Raw genomic sequence first — 17879 nt, forward strand, 5'->3', positions numbered from 1 at the left:
CTAATAATAGCCGAGATAAAATCTCTGCTGCAGCCATTGTACAGTTGCATGTAGTCACACGTATTTGCAGTGATCCAAAGATATGCACACGTTTTAGCGTGTCACCTCTTTTATGGGAGTTTAACATGAAGAGGAAGCAGCGGTGGTGGTATGTACTATACCTACAATAATTGTGAGCCGAAAATTTTGGCAAATAACCGGTGACAGAATTATTAAAGACATACATTATGACGCTTATTCTAAAGAAAAATCCCCTAAGAAAAATCTAAAACAGTGATTGAATAGTTTCAAGTCTAAAGCGATATGTAAAATTTGTGATTGAATGTTTAAAAATTTTCTGTTGCCTGTTCATTCTCCTTTTATCAAATTTAACATGTCTCATGTGTTCTTTAAATCTAATCAAAATGGATCTCTTTGTTTGCTCCATATATTTTTATTCACAGTCTTTACAATTATTTTCATAAATGCCTGACATTTGTTTTGGCTCTAGTTCAACTTTCGTGTTGTCGAGAAGACTTTGGAGATCTGAAGTGAAAGTCACTTCTAAATCAAGACCGTGGAAGATCCTAGTCCTTTAGAGAGTAAAGGAAGCTACGTAAGATATATTCATTTGAGTATGTCCAAACACTCATCACATAATATTTTCATTCAAAACCAAGATCTTCCTATGAAAGGGGTATTTAGAAATTGTTTGTAATATTTTGTTGATAACAATGAATAATTTCTCCCTTAAAAATTGTGTAAACTCCGACACATCACAATCGCCAGGAGTAATATCGATAGAGTAAAGTGTACATGGCAAATTTCCCTCCCTTCATATTCTCCTAGTTTATTAAAGTAAGATTTGCAATAAATACATGTATGGTTTTACGCTATAGTGGTGCTGTCGATCAAGAATACAATTCGCCAATTCTTCATGAAGACACGTAAGCTATTAAAAGTACCTATCGTTTGATTGGTAAATAACACTTAACACATCCTGCCAAACTGAGAGAATAATTTGTTTTGAGTCACCATTTTACTGTTCCTCGTTTGCTCTTTGCAATCCACTCGTTGTTTATTTTGTCCCCCATAACTGGTCGATGAAGAAGAGGTTTCAAATTGTGTAAGAACATGTAGTGTCACATGCTGCTGTCGATTAGCTGGTGTAGTACCCATTTTACGAGCTCATCTCTTTGTTATAGGTAAGGACGAAAAGTACCATGAGATGAATTTTAGCATTCTGCAATGTCATCCATTGTTAAACTTGGTTCTTCTTCAACGAGAACAGCCAGAGCGTCATTATCATATTCAATCGACCGTTGAGAACGAGGTTTATCTTCCACACAGAAAACATAATCTGTTAAACTACGTTTGTGCATGTGTGCATGTGTGCATGCGTGGTAACATAGTTTACTGTATCATTTTTCCGTAGTCATAATGGCATTGTAACTAATTGAGAATAAAAAATAAAAAATGCTACCAAATGAAATCACTTTCAAACCCAAATGAAGAACTTATTAGTTACCCAATTTTTTAAATCTGTTGTGTTATAAAATATGTATTATAAGTTGTGTTTTCAAAATATCAATATCAAGAACGACACTACCCTAGAGGTATTAACAATGTTTTCCGTTTATCAGGTCATTTGTAGTTTTCATTTTTGGGAAAACTACCTTTATGTTAGCTTAGTGTGTGTCGAAGAAAGTTTCTTTCCGGGGATCATACAGTTTTGATGTAAATATTTTTATGGGGTTGCAAGTTTAGAGATGATGACCTAGATTCGAAAGAGCAGATGAAGTGCATTAAGCTAATATGATGAAATAGGTGTCAATTTTATTCGAAGGAAACTTATGTTTCAGGTATTAAAGTAAAAACACATCAAGAGAAATATTTTCCTTAAAATATGAGAATCTTGGATTTTATTCTTTGGTAATTAAATTTTCAATTTTTAATGAAAGAAGTTGTAACTATGAACATAAAAAGTTTCTGAAGGTGGCTTCATTTTTCTAACTTCACGTAATTTATGCATGAACATAGATTACATCGTATTATTCTATTTTCTTAGTTTCGTATGATGATTTGTGAGTAATTTGTTGAACTGGAAATTTGTCACAAAAAGTTGATATGGAAGCATCAATTACAGCTAAGTAATGAAATTAGGGTAATGGCAACATTAGAGCGATAGGCGCTCAATTAGTATCCAGGCCTTATTGATTGTCGAGAATTAGGGAGAGGAGCGAATACATTTCATTTCACGGTAGATTAATATTATATAAGTTATGGATAATACGAAAGGGTGATAGATTTCCCTTGGGTCTAGAAATATCGGCGTGACGGCGGGCTAGCTATGGGCAATTCCATCAAGAGCCGGGACGTCGACAGACGCCGACGCCCACCGAGAGGCGGCGATAGAGTGCAAAGTTGAAACCATTAGCGTCTTATCGCACTCTGCCGAAATTGCGCCCGTATTTCTGGCCGTATCTATAATGCATCGGGCGGAGACCATCTCGAGATTGCCTCACCCTAGGTGAGGACTGTACTACAAACTCATGAGCCTCTTCAGGATATCGTATCGCCGCGAATTCGCTCGAAATATCTCACCGGAAAACTACAAGATAACTCGCTTTTAACTTTACTGCCCCGCCAAATATTTATCTTTTACTGCTTGTTTTCCTGCACTGTTGGCCATAATTGAGCTTCAGATAAAGGTCCATCGTTGAATAAAAAACTCAAATTGAAATAAAAAATCTGAATCTTTTTTTTATCTATTTGTCTTTTTTTTTGCCCTGATAATATACAGGTCAATTTTTTTTTTGCTTTACAAGAAACAGTTTTTAATATTTTTCATTTTTCCGTTCTTTTCTTTTTCGCACCATGACACCACCATCGCAAACTGTTTAAACGGTAACTCCCCAATTTTTTTTTGCAGATTTGGATATTTTGAGATTCGAAGCAAAACTTGTTACTGAAAGCCTCCAAAACTAAGAAATGGATTTGTTTAATGTTTGTCATGTTTCTGTGGAAAAATTATTAATCTAATAATAGATGTAGTATCCGTATCAGTGCAATCTAATAAATCTCAATTTTTATTTCTAAACTGAAAAATGAGAAACTAAGAAAATCATCTAATATGCTTTTCATCTAAACATTGAAAAGCAGTGTTTAAAAATGTACTGGTTGTTTTTGGAGTTATCTATTTATGACCTTACTGCAGAAACAATCTGTATAAATATCTCGTTTCAGTATCGCATTATGTATAAAAAATTTGATCACTCAGATAAACTTCGAGAATGCACAGTTTAGTTGGATTATCTCTCGGCACCTCTTCGGCAGCATTGCCGGCGATTTTAGTCCGGATTCCATCAGAGCCCGACCGTCAGGAGCTCAATGATTAGGACAAGGCGTGACGGCATATCGGTCGCTCCATCTTCTCATGCATTGTGTTTACATGAACCGTATCAGATACCTACGCGGTTCTCTAATGGCGGTTCTGCCATCTTCTGACAGCAGTACAAGAGAATACCTGCTCAAAAGTCGACATTTTCTTTGATTACGTATTTGTCCCGGAATTCAGAGCCGAAGACATCGCTGATATGTGAATTCTCCGGTCGAGTCGTTTAAGCTGCTGTTAAATTGTTGTGCAGTTAATAATTGATACAATGTTATTCTGATAGTGCATCACCTGCAGAAGGTAATTACATGCCATTAACATAGATTTGATGAAGTCCGTTTTAATTTGGGGATTAAGGCTAAGGAGGTCTAGTCATCGTCGGTGGGGCAATTAACCAATCTGATGCCGAAATCAGGCCTGTTAACTGACTTGGAACACATTGCGACCAAGTATAAATATAAATTAACAGACTTAACGACCGACATCTTGGTGATTTAAATTGGCGAGGATATTTAATAACACTTAAATGACTAGCAGTAATCATCAGTCGTTACTTCTTTTCCTATTAATGTCCGAATTTTATTATTGCATTTCAATTAAGTTTATGTGCAGGGATATAAAATACCAATTTGTACTAAGATTGTAATTGATGGTTTCATTTAATGATACCCTCAACGACATGTTGGAATCCAACTAGACTCGTTTTGATAAGTTTCCATGAATTGGTTCCGGTTTTATTGTGGCTCAATTACTTGTTTAGAAGTTTTAAAAAACATTTAACCCAGTCCAAATTTCGTGGAAATCTTTTCTGCAAAGTGGTGCTTTTTCTTAAAGATTCAACAATCTTTATTAATTAATATTTAATATCGTTATAAGGAGACGAACATAATGTTTTGATAAAAATTTCTAATTTGTTAAATCTATCATGTATCTACTAATGTCTCATTTATTGGAAAAAAGAATGAAATGTTAGAAGCGAAACTGCTTTTTGTATCCGCGTTAAATTTAGAGCGCGAGCACGCAGTGGGATCCTTCAAGAAAACTGTTAAAAATAAGAAAACTCTGAGGATACCTTACCTACTCCTTTCACGATGCTTTCAGCGGTACGCTGAATATTTGTTCCACTCCCTTTCGAAGTAATTTTTTTAAATTAATTTATAGAATTTATAATTAACAATTTTATGCAGTTCCTTGAATTTGCAGGAAGCTTAAAGAATCCCCGGAACAAAAAGTACGTAACGGTAAGCATGACGAATTCATTTTAAAGTATGTATATTAAAACGTAGTCATTTATTCGCGGCGCAGTAAAACAAGCCCCATTAGATTGTCTTTACATGTTGTTCAAGATAACGCACCATGTCCATGTCGAATTCCATTTAGGGGAACACGATGTCAGGCGAGGAACGTTAAAACCAAGTTAGAGAGATCACAGCAACAACAAACGATAATTATCTGTAGTCAATATATGTCTCGAAGACATTTCTTCATCTGGTGGTCTTCATCAATCAAAACACACATTAGCTTGTCTGTTTCGTACCCCTGGTTGCTACGGCCTGCCCCCACTGCATCGTCGCGTATCGTGGACAAACTTCGTCATTAATCATACACAAAATATTTATATATTTCTTACTATGACGTCGTGTTTTAGAACGCTTCATATCTCAACATATGAAGGATTTATTTTTGTATTATGTTCAAAGAAAGATGGATGTGCTTTTTGACTGAAATGTCAAATTGGTTACGGAGACTTTTACGGGCTATTACAATTAAAGCGACTTTCACGTCCTTCACTGAAGTATCATTCTCCATCCCACCGGAAAAAATACAGACGTTGACATGTAACGATTATTAAGCATTATATAGGAATCATTATTCAGAATGGAATACTGTCTTGGATAGTTTCGACACAACGCGCACGAGGAAGACGACGAAATAATATCAACGTACAACGGTTTTTTTAAAATGCATTTATTTCATTGGAAAGATTTAGAATATTATAATAATCAAACCTATCTCGACTGTGTAGTACACAACTATGCAATTACATTCTGAAGCAGCTTTTAAACAATTAATTATGCGAGGAAGTGTAACGATCTACAACTTAGTCATCATGTCCTTCAACAGGGTTTGTTGTGAGCGTCCTCTATAGGAATCTGCTTAATAAATGATGCACGGCTGAAACTTCCTCTGTTGAAAGACATAATGAAACTGAGTCACATTAGCTCACTATAATAAATTATATTTATTTACAGACATATTGTACACTTGTTTGGAACTTTAGCGGAATCAGTTAACACTCAAAGTTTGTCGATTTATACTACAAAAGTTTGGTTTTTATAATTTAAGCGATATATTTACAAATTTTGCAACATTAGTTTACATTGCCATAACATATAACCAATGCCGCTAGATACTTTACTTGATAAATCTTAATATAAAATATTAATATTGTTTTAATATAATACAGATTTTTGCAATGTGAGGAGTCAGTTTTTACAGTATATATTTAAAATTCCGCTATATATCACAAGAAGAAGGAACCACCTCAAGTTGGGCTACTGGGCGACTCTCTTCCGTCTCTTAAACTCGTATCTGGAGAAGATTTAGGAAGAGAAGCGTATGGAGAATATCTGTGCTGGGCTAAAGGTCTCGCCAGAGGCGACATTTGCGAATTCAAATGCGAGCTTCCAGCGGCGGCGACTGCCAGTTGGTGTTGATGCTGAGCCGCAAGCAGTGACGGACCCAAACAAGCCCACTGATTCCACAATACTCCCGGCGAGACGGCACTACTTTGAGATGCACTTGCCCCGTACAGTCCTCCCATCAAAGGACCGTAAGGACCCGCAGCTGCAGCTGCCGCCCTCAGGAACAACTGAGACCTTGCAGCAAGAATTGCCTTTTCCTCTATAGACAAATTGTTATTGTGAGTGTCTAAATCGGCGAAGGGCCGCAACGGAGAACGAAGATAATGTTGTTCGGCGAGCATCGATTCCATGGTTTCTCTGGAAATATATAGAAAAATGTGGTGACGTTCAAACAGCGATTGCACTTAAATTACCTTTCGAATTCTGTGAGACGTGAGGAATCTCTGAAACCCTTAGCGAACGGATTGCTGTCAATCTTCAGTTTGGTTATCTGCAAAGATGATTAAAAATTATTAATCACCATTGAGCCAATTGGCAAAAACGAATGCGAACGTCTTCGGGTTGAGAGTTTATAATTAGTCACGAATCGTGGACATCAATAAAAGGGAAAGCAAATCAGTAAAGCAAACAGGACGTCAGTTCAAAGATGAACTCCTGGGGTGGGCCAATTATCTGCTCGTGGGGAGTGACAGCACCCGATGGGGAATGTCTGGAATGCGCTGGGCGCCCACCGCGCGCTCGTTCTTCAGGGCCTATCCCGTACGTCGTGATGCATGAGACAGCATCGACTCAGAAGATGACATCTGATACAGAACCGGTTTAGTTAGATATGAAAGAATAAATAATTCGCTAAAACGAATAGATAATTATGAAAAAGGTCTCTTTAATGATTCATTTGATTCTTCCTCCTCAGTCACGTCTCCACTGGAGGCGTCAAAACCAGCATCTGCAATTAATGCCTGCTTACACATAATTTATTTCATTCCAAAATCCCTTTGAATCCACTCGTATATAAATTTTCTCGCGACACGAATTATTCCACCAGTTAATGCGCAATCATTTAATTAGATAACATCTCAATGCTAATATATTAAATGTATGATGGTCACACGATATTCCACCAGAGTAGCGTATAAAACGTTTTTTTTTCTCCTTTTAATCCCGAGATCAAAGCGCCTTTTGTATATGCTAGCAGTGAAGTCCTTTGGTTCGAACTCACTTCACTTTCCCGCTTCCTCCAACAGCCTCCAAGGTTTGCCAGTAAGAGAGGGAGATTAAATAAAACAACGTTGTACCGTTGCGTCTTTTCTCGCTCTATCTTGAAATGATGCAGGTGTGATGAAGTAAGATAGATGGTGAATTATAGCACTAAACCGAGCAGTAGCGCCAGTCACATGTGCGAAGGTGTTTTATGGGCTTCTTGTAGGTGATCATCGTGGTACGGCAGGCGAAAGAGAATTCCTCCACGTTTCCAGTTTCTCTTATCTCACTTACCTATTTCAGCTATTTGCTCAAAATGTTTAATTGCTGAGAAGTCGATTGTTGCAACACTTTGTGTTGGAAACGATATTTTTACATAACAGAACTCAGGCCGCCAAGAATAACTCGGTTGATTACATGCGACACCCTTCGTCGGCTAAGGTTTGGCGCAATTGGCGTGTTCCAACGCCATAAAAGAGAGCGCCCTGAAAGAAGCAGCCAACATTCTCCGACTAAAGCAAACATAAATAATAGTTTTTAAATGAGACAGGACGTTTCACACGACGCGTGTGTGTGGCGAGACACATGATGCTATGTTCTTGTCGAGTGACGGATTGCCGGAGACTAGATACGCATGCTTCGCGAGCTAACATGACACATTTCACAACATCAATGTGTTAGGAAGTCACTAACGAGCGCCCCCGATATCCTTAAATATCACAGAGAAGACCATAAATATTCCAAATAGGTTTAGCGCTGAAGAATCATCCTTGCAACTGGCAAATCCTTCACCAGACAACGAACGTCAAACTGATTTGACAATTTCTCTTTCAAAATCGATTTTACGCTAGTCACTGTCTTGGATGAAAAACAATAGCTGAGGCCGATAAAGTTGGGTAAATAACCAATAAAATTATTGAAATGTGGCAGATAACATCACAATAAATTACGTCGTTATGTAATAAATCAAGACCACACACGTACCACCACATCACTGTATCATCATAATCACGGTGTTCCGAAATATACGACAAACTTAATCTGAATAGATGTGAGTAACGCAACTAAATATTACCTAACTGGTAAGTTCAAAGGTATTATCGTTTGAAACTTTCGTAAGTCATTTTCGCTTTTGCAGTCAAATCCGTCAAAATTCTAGTTTCACCATGGAGATCTACGTAGAACTTGGAGTCGACGTAGTGAGAAAAACGAATTGGGGATGGGAAATTTATCAAGTGCTCCTACGATTCCGTACTTTTTTTCGCCACAGAGGCCACAGGTTCCTCCCGGGACCGATAGCATTCGTGTAGATGTAATCGAGTGCGAAAGAATGTCAATAGAGTAAATATGTAAACAAGTAGAATTTATATTTAGTGACAGAAAATGCCAAGTTTAAACTTAGTCGGGATTCCACTTCGAAACAACTCATCATTTCTTCGTCACCTCGTTGTAATTTTCTATTTCGAATTGAAAAACGGTTAGTGTTAATGTGTGGTCGACGTTGATGACCCTATGTTTTGAGCAACAATACATTTGCAGTTCGTGAATTGGTAAAATTGTCACTAGGCTCGAGTTCATTTATCCACCTATCAGCACAGAGTTCTGGGTGGGCTGACAGATCTGGCTGTACGCCAGGCGTCGAGGCGCGAGCTTGTTAATTGAGAGATTGCTATTTGGTCAACAATATTTTGTATAGGACAAAGTTAATCTGGCGATGTATAAATATTGTCGCGTCTGCAACTTATGATTAAAGCGTAACATCTGCTGTGCCAGGAATTTGTAATGGACGACTGCCGAGAAGATCCTTTTTTCATGCCGCAGACTCCTAGGCTCAATCTACCGCAGGTAAATTATGCTTCACGGACAATTACAAACATAATCGCAAAAACAACCGAAAGTTATTATTACAAATTTATGTAGAATATTAGGTACAAGCAGTGACGTTTTTGAATCACTCCTTGATAAATAAAAAAATGCCATAAAGTCATTATGAATGAACTCATTTTAAAGCTGGGTAAACCAATAAAATTAAAATTAGATGACTTCTTAAAGAGTCTCGAGAGTAATGTCTCAATGGTGTATTATAATCTAAACACGTGTATTTCCGGCACTTTATATTTTAGCAAAATATAACTCACCAACTGATTTTGATAAGCCGTGACAGCAGTAAAAACAGTTTCAGGAAATATAAATGTTTTATATTCTTCATTTTCCAAGTCGACTATTTGTCCTGAAGCCCCATCCGGTCGTTTCACTAAGTGAATCCTCGGCTGATACTTGTGCATTGAATTCAAAACCAACTGCAAGAGAAGAAAATCTCGTTGTTTTATTGTTCGCTTATGTTTTGAATAGTAACATACGTGTCCGTGTTTATCCATTTCGTTGTTGGTGAGCTTTACTTTTTCGAAAGAAACAACTTGTTTTCGAAGCTGCTCACCAGAGAACGGAGAATCCGGATGAGCGCACATTCTGCAGGGCGCTGGCGGGTCTGCTTTGCCGGCCACTAGCCAGGAAGAACGGTGGTAAGCGTAACGGTAGCGTTTATTATCCACGGGGACTATATCCAGAAGCACAGCATATCTCTGGTCTGGCCTGATTCCAGTGAAAGAAACTCGCACTGTCGGAAACATGCGCCTGAAATAAAACAATAATTTTGCTGTATCTATACTTAAGTATTTACTTAAGACCATTATTAACAAAAAAAGAAATAACGAGCGACTATGGAAAATAAAACTTCTGAAAGTGTGTAGCTTCATCGCTGATGACAAGTTTTGCCGAAACTCCAACAAACATGGTTGAGTCAACATTTTCTTTGTTCCCATTTCGAAAATAAGATTCTGTCTTGACTATTTCGTGTTTTTGAATAAAAAGCAACTTTTTAAATAAATCTCACGTAAATATCACAATTAACAAATAACAGTTACGCCCCACGTTTTTAGAAATATTCTTTCTCATAGCCGGTCCTTTACTTTTTCTTTGTTGATCTTTCTAGATTCATAAATTCATATTAGTCTAAAAGAGTGACTGTTTTATTATTAATTATTTTAGCCGTTGGCACTTCCCCAATTCTCCAAATGTGCTCTCGCAAACCCATGAATTTTTTTGGTACTAATATTTAGGATTATGGCTCCTATGGTAATTAACTGATATTTTTTACCTGTGTAGGACTCCTAACAAATGGTGGAATTACTTGTTTAAAACAAATTGAGAACTACTTTTATATGCATTTCTGCAACAATTTGTCCTTACTAAAGGTTTTTAAACCAGCAATATATTTTCGAATTTATTTTAAATTTTCTACTTATATGGTTATTAATCAAATGTAGAAATTATTTTTTTTATGTTAACAAAATACATTCAGAACTTTGAAAACTAATGACATTTGTCGAAAATGCTGAAACAAGTAAATTTTTATTTCAAATAATGTTTACTTTAAGTTGCTTCACTTGTTCATGACGTCATTCATTTTTGAGCTATGACTTGACACTAATTTTTTTAAATGATAACCACCACTTTTTTCTTCTCTTTCTGATAGAGCTTCCTACTACCTAAACGACGGATGAAAAAAAAATTGTACCTTACGTTATGTGGAAATTTTTTCTATGGGGTTATTTAAAATGTAAAAAAAATATGTACTGCCATTTTTTATAATTGAGACTTTTGTGAGGGATGTCCACACCATACAAATGTTTAAAATTATTCATGTTTTTGGATCAAGTAATGGATGAAAAACGTATTATTGGCTACATTTAAATTTCGTCAGGGTCGGAAAGTTATGTGAATCAGTCTGTATAAGTGTTAATACATTTACTAGACTTGGTACATTAAAGAAATAAGAATTTTATATCAACAATAACCATAGAAATTGTATTTTAATTATTACAAGCAACTCAGAAAAACAAAGTATTTAGAAAGATTACTGAATAATTTCCTCTTAATTAAAATCAAGAGCAAATACCGTATAATTAAGTTGTTCTGCATATATTTTCAAATATTGTGTGTTATGATTACTATCAGTCATTGTAACCAAGAAATAGTAAACATTAAAAAGATATAATTAAATAATGAATAACAAACTTGTTCATATCGGGTTTTATTTGATTTTTGATGTTCTTTTAAATAATTGGAAAACGAGGATTAAATTATTAATAGAATGAAGGAAAATTGAAAATTATAGAGTAGAATTTATTACGTAATAGTGTAGGTACTTTAAAACTGTGACGTAAATGTATCAGTTAATTTGATTAAAACACTGTATATGTATACAGGGTGACTTTGAAAGTTGTACAGATATTTTAACCAGTGATAGAACTCCACAATAGATAACGATTGACCCAATAATGCCTTATACAAATCTTGATATTTTTAGAGAAAAAGGGGCTAAAATTTTTTCAAAAATTTTGGGAGTTACTGAATTTTATGAAAAAAACTGTTGCAAACACTTTAAGTAATACATTTATTATTACCTATTTAATGTAGAGGATATGATCTTCAATTTTTTTTTTACTTTAACGAAAGCATATCGAAATCACGATTCTCCTTTCAACTTTAGGAGTTGTACTTACAATATTTGTGTAAGAATGAATGTACGTGTAATGATTAATAATATTCTAATTCTAAAAAATGTACCTATATGAAATTAGAGAAAAAAAGTTTAAAAATTTCAAATTGACAAAGCAACTTTATTCCTGCAAAAGAGTTTTAACAGATACCTAATAATTAATAGTCGGTTCTGTTATTATGATTTCTATCTCTCGTGACCCCCATGAACGTAACAGCGTTAAGATAAGCAAGGAATGCGGGTGACTTTTACTGTGATTCCTATAAGTCGACAATCTGAAATTTATGGAACGGAACCATGTTTGATTTATACTTGCGTAAGATATCAAAGCATATTTTTGTAAGGTTGACCGCCCTGTAAATAATTGCAAGCGTAGCGGCGCTTAATTGCGCCTTTGGCCCGTCGCGGCGTCTTCACTGAATCCATCAGCCAAACTCGTATGTTTTAATTAAACGTAAAGATGTTGGAGCAACGGACCGAGTGACAGTACAAACGGGCCATGATGGTCGCACTTCAACTGCTAAAGAACGTATTTATTACTCGAGTTCAACTGAGAACCTGGTAATTATGGCTTCCTGTGCCTTTCGAAATTGCACCTAATTAATGCCGAAACGCATCTGCTTAATCCGAAAGAATTAGCGAGATAATATTTATAGTTGCAGAACACACGACGGAAAAATCAAACGTCAGGCAGACGTTACGCAGAAAGTCGAGTAATTGATGGTGATTAAGGGGCATTATCAAATTTATTGCCATATAAACAAGAGAGAATTAAGTTATAAATTTTCACAGGTAGAAAATTCCGTCACCTCTCTGAGGACACTTGCTGCAGCCGACTTATCTGCGAACACCTGAAAGAGCGAGGTATCGCCGGTTCCAATCTGGCATTTATTGTGAGCACATTACAGGGTGATGCCGCTTTAAAATTATAAAACAACAAACGTAAGTGTAACAATTTGAATTATGGTCGAAACCATCTGGCCTGGGATTATTATCACTGATATTCGAGTACAATAATCGATTGGACCCGCGGCGAATCACAAGCGATGAAGATAGCGGCTTCTAAAAGCCTATAATTTCAGTGCTAATTTGTTTCGATATCTCTTCAGGATCTGGATAGGGCAGTTCCGACTAAGTCGATGCACAAATCGCACTACGATAATTCACCTCTGTCCAAAGGTGTGAGGTTTATTTTACCTGTTAGCCTGTTTGTTACCTTTACCGTTTATCTTGGATACTGGATCTCCGCTTACAAATGATCGAACTGCGCGCTACACATCACGCTCCGGACTTGATAGAAACGTTCCGGATTCCGAAAACAAAACTACATCCTGCATCCGATTGCCACATTTGTTGCCGGACCCTTTCCTTGCACCCTGAATGATAAATGAGGATACGTCAAAACGAAAAACACAGTTGATATTCGGATGCGCAACTGTTGCATCCGAGAACAATAATAATCCACTCGCTCAATATTGGAATTTTTTGGCAAACTCTAGAGTACTCCCCCTTTTTATTCAAAACTGGATCTTTTATTTATGAAATGTGATTTATTGCAAATGTATCTAAAGCTATTCAAAAAACATAGGAGGAGCTCGTAATGCCGGGTTCTTTCAACAATATTTGAAACAAAAATCTTAATGCACTTAGGTCAAGACTTCAATTGTTTTCAACCGGGACGCTCTCTCGTTCGAGACTAGTTGTAATTCAGTAAACTTATAGGTAGGTGTGCTGGAAACTAAATCAATCACGGCAACCGTACCGAATTTATTAATAATATCTGTCAGGTGGTTGTCTGTCACTTTCGCACTTTTGCCATTATTAACTTATCATAATTAATTTTGTTTTGTATTGGCTCAGTTTTCAAAACCGTTGCTCACTCAATAAAATGTATAACTGGAAATAACATCTAATCAACTGTAACAACTACAACTATGTACAACGATTGGTGGTATGTTTGTTAAACATTGGATTGAGAAAAAATGGTAAACATGATTAACTTAAAACTAGATGTGAACATTGGAAGGGGAAAGTCACCGTTCAGACATAAGGTCCAGGTACAACTCCTAACATATTACACTTCAGAGGAATATTGCGATATGATAATAACTCACTGTGAATATGGACGTAATTCTGAAGCTGTGTCGCAAGAATATGCGATTCGGTTTCCAGATAGAAGACATCCGAATAGAAATGCTTTCTAAGACTGATAAATTGTCCAAGATACACTTTGGTTCCTTCATACAAAAATATCTTAACTTTTAAACTATAGTTTTTAATAATCAGAACATTATTTCATTAAGTACCGTTTAGTGTAGAACAAAGGTTACAATAAATTTATTGGACGTGTTAAGCAGGAGTTCATGTAATGCAATAATTATTTCTTTAATGTGAAGAAGCAAAGGTTCAATTCAAATAATGGCACTATTTTTGCGCCATTTTATATCTAAATCCGTCGTTAAAGTTATTGATTTGTCATTGAGCAGGTAAAATATCTTGCGACTATTACGATTTCTGTAAAAATTGTACGAAAACCTCCACACATCAATACATCCGTATTGGCTTTACAACTGCCAGTTTCAATTTAGAAGTAACTTGTAGATAAGTATTTGGATAATTAATAATATTTAACGACTGCAACTAAACAGCTCAAACAAAAATCTTCGAATAAACATTGATTCTTTGTCATCATAGATTAGCATTCTTTGCAATATACTGAAATTTTACAATTTGAGATTTTTGACACTAACAAATTGACAAAATTTTCCGACCGTGCAATTATAATCAGAATAATCACTAATTAGCAAATGAATCGTTCAGACGAATTGGTAGGTATCAAATTTTACTCTAAACATCAGATAAAATGTTTCCTTGTAATGATTGATGCATCTGGTCAAAGAGCGGAGCCGTGATCTCTCCTGAGAATAACTAGACAATCCGCGGATTGACTGACCGCTTTGCTCAAACCCCGAAATAGAGATAAGTTTCGGCTTTTGGTTGGTACGTTTTTAGTCAATCCTAGGAAAGACAAAATCGGCCGGTCAAAGATAGAAACCAGTTCGTCTTCTGAATATTCAACCCTAGGTCACTAGTCAAATCCTGATATTAGCCTTGTTTGTCGTGCATGTTCCAGCCTGTCTGTTATTCCTACCTCCGCGAGCAAGCGACGCGACTAGTTGTCAAAATAAGTAATTAAGTAAAGGTACAGAAAAAAAAATCTTACAATTGTAACATTTTTTTATTAATCAATTCTCGAATTTATATCAGAGTATGGACTGACTAGGCAAGGTCTTAAGATTTTTCAGTTACTTCCTTTGACAAACAATGTTAGTTACTCCTAGAAACTGACTAAAGGCGTCCTAGTTAAAAATAGCTAAAACACAAAATTATTTTGAGCTTCCACTAAGAAGCTTGGTCACTCCTTAGTGTGCTTCGGGCTTTGACCATAAGATACCTTATGAACGTTGAATTTCTTGATAAAAAAATAAAATTCTGAAATTACGCAAATCGTAGAAAGTTCAACAATAACAAAATAATTTAAGATACATACAATTAATGTTAGAATAAAACTTGTAAGGAGAAGTAACTCAAAGTGGCAGATACGTTAAGTTTTATTTTGACGTAGATCAATTGGTCCGCCAAATTTTCTAAAAGAAGACGCTTATTAGTGTCAAAATTACACAAACTTTAGGCTTATAATTATACTTCGTCGAGGTGGGTGTGAATCAGTTAATGTCTAGCTTCCGAAATATTAGAGAGAAGGGTAGCTGAGAAACGTCGATATAAATAAAATTATGACGGCCTCACCCCATAAATTTTACCAACACTATGATTAAGGGTTTTAACCTCTTTCAACCTGCCAACTTGCACAGTGTGTGTACGTTTTTTATAAATGTTACCTAATCGTCCCAACACATCTCCGGGAGCAACATGTTGAATATTATTTAACGTCCCATCATATGGGCCCTAATTGAATAACCGTTTAAAAGCTCATCTGAATTAATGGTTTCTTCGAAAAAATTAAAACAGTTCAGACTCATTAAATTAGAAAAAATATACAGTGGATGTATAAAACGTGTAATCGGTGTGGAGAGAAAACATTAACACGTCGTTGGCGTCAAACGTTTAAATTTCATGTTATAAATATACAAATCCGAAGCTGATATTTTATTGAAAAAGTACAGTAAGCGGGAGCTGCTACACTAAAGACGTACACACCGGAGCGATTTTTAGAACAGTGTTAAATCTGGCAGCGTCGCTGTAGAAGCTTTCAGACCAACAGATTCGTTTAATTGATCAAATTGAAATGCAATTCACTCGTTTATACCAACAACTCTATTAATTATCTGCTCGCAACTTGCCAGGCATTCGACCGAGTGTTGCTCTAAGCTGGTGAAAATAGTCACACTTCAAAGTGTTGCCAATTGACAGGATGGGTAAGCGGACAGAAAAGTTCCTCGAATGACATGCAACGCGCAATTAGATCTTCACCAGCATATTGAAGCGCTTCACTTCTGCAGGTGACGTTAGCAGCCGGATTGATTCATTGCTTCAAGATGCATGCCAAATGAAAAGCTTTTAAGTACATTCCGCACAAGAAGAATTTGCCAGTTAAAGTCTATAATTGGACAGTCTGTAAACGATATACGAATCAGCAAGGTGTTCGATTTGATTCTTCGAGTGACATTAGTTTACCTTTGCACCCTCAAAAAAGATATTCTAGTTCCCATTGACTGAATAATTTGTAATTAAAGTGATTGTGGTCAACACCTATTTCCAAAAAAATAAATAACCAAAAAGTTTTTTTGTTTCTATGTATAATAGCATAAATATTGTGTATAAATAAAAATGAAACTAAAAACATAAATCATAACTTTATTATTGCCATAAAATGTTTTTCCGATAATAATTCTTTTCACGTTTTAGATATTTTTCATGCAATATGTAACATTCATTTGAGCTTGTGGTTTGTAATTGTTATAAAAATTTTAACTTTTAAAAAATAAAATTTATTTGTCACAGATTTCACAATGCTAATGATTAACCGTTAATAACAAATGCATTCTTTTAATTGTTTATGAATATCCTGTATAGTTATTTTTCTAATCTCTGAATATTTTCGAAATATGCACATAAAAAGAAGTTTCTGTAAACTCCATAACAAAAAAATGAATAGTCTCAGGTCATTTTTTTAAGCTGTAATAAATAAAAACTGACCCGGAAGTAGATTGGTCCAGTTCGCTCAATTACCAAAAAGCTTCTGTCGGGCAACGGCTGAAGAATTCTTTGCAATTATCGCCACTTGAAGCGAACAAAAAAGCTCGGCTATTAAAAATCCATGCCGGCAGTTTACATAAATAATTGCACTTTCATTTCAAGTCAAGCGTTATAAATGAGAGTTAAGATTGAAATTTTTATTAATTGCGAACATCATTCATGGCGGGCATACAATAAATTAATACTTTCAACGCAATCAGTCGGTTTTAAATTGAATTTATCCGATGCTACAGGCAAGGCATAAGACTACTAATGAGAACGGGATGGTCTGCTCTTTTTAATCTTTTAGCAGTTCCGTTTTTTGCCTTTGTGTTTTGCTGTAATTAAGCTAGAAACCTTACGGCAAAAAAATGAGATAATTAAGGGTACCGAGTTTGTTTAATTTTTCACCGACGATAACCTGAAATTATCCTGAGATATTCAAACCGAAAGTTTAAATATTTAAGTACCTAATAGAATGCTCGGAGGAATTGCAGTCGACTGTAGTGACAGAGCGTCGTTGTAATTTCCGGGGATTTTAATAATTCACCCATTATATTAGATTACACAAAACGAGGGTTTGTCACTTCTTGAACCATCACATAAACGTTTTGGTTTGTGCGTTAATTATTTAAAAGTGACGTCAAATTAGAGATGATTTCCCCAAAAATTTAGATGTCTGTTTTGGTCCAGCAATTGATTTAACTGTACTAGCTATGAATAGTTTCTTTCCAATTTACCAACATTCAGATTTAGATTGTTGGATAATTTTTAAGAATCTTTCTTGAAGCTGGTCTATTGCGCGAGCAATTTTCCGGCCCAGTCGAGAATTCGAGTAGTGGGC

At 35.7% G+C, this 17879-nt stretch overlaps 1 protein-coding gene and 1 long non-coding RNA gene across 3 annotated transcripts in view; one reads left to right on the forward strand and one right to left on the reverse strand.

Annotated features, from left to right (window-relative positions):
- Positions 1-5325: 5325 nt before the first annotated feature.
- The window catches only part of LOC138131036 (T-box transcription factor TBX20-like), a 39420-nt gene continuing 26866 nt past the window's right edge, over positions 5326-17879 (reverse strand). Inside the window, exons 3-6 of one of the 2 annotated variants that reach the window (XM_069047792.1) lie at positions 9579-9852; positions 9357-9518; positions 6432-6508; positions 5326-6375 (exon numbers count right to left, since the gene is read on the reverse strand). In XM_069047792.1, the coding sequence (XP_068903893.1) occupies positions 5919-6375; positions 6432-6508; positions 9357-9518; positions 9579-9852 (970 nt within the window). In that variant the 3' untranslated portion in view covers positions 5326-5918. Of the gene's footprint in view, positions 6376-6431; positions 6509-9356; positions 9853-17879 lie in introns of both variants that reach the window. The other variant, XM_069047791.1, reaches the window with a different exon arrangement.
- Positions 7844-8575, forward strand: LOC138131037 (uncharacterized). The gene is made up of 2 exons (XR_011159699.1): positions 7844-8300; positions 8357-8575. It is a non-coding gene; the product is annotated as an uncharacterized lncRNA (long non-coding RNA).

Source organism: Tenebrio molitor, chromosome 5 (assembly GCF_963966145.1).
Source record: "Tenebrio molitor chromosome 5, icTenMoli1.1, whole genome shotgun sequence".
Classification (NCBI taxonomy): Eukaryota; Metazoa; Arthropoda; class Insecta; order Coleoptera; family Tenebrionidae; genus Tenebrio; species Tenebrio molitor.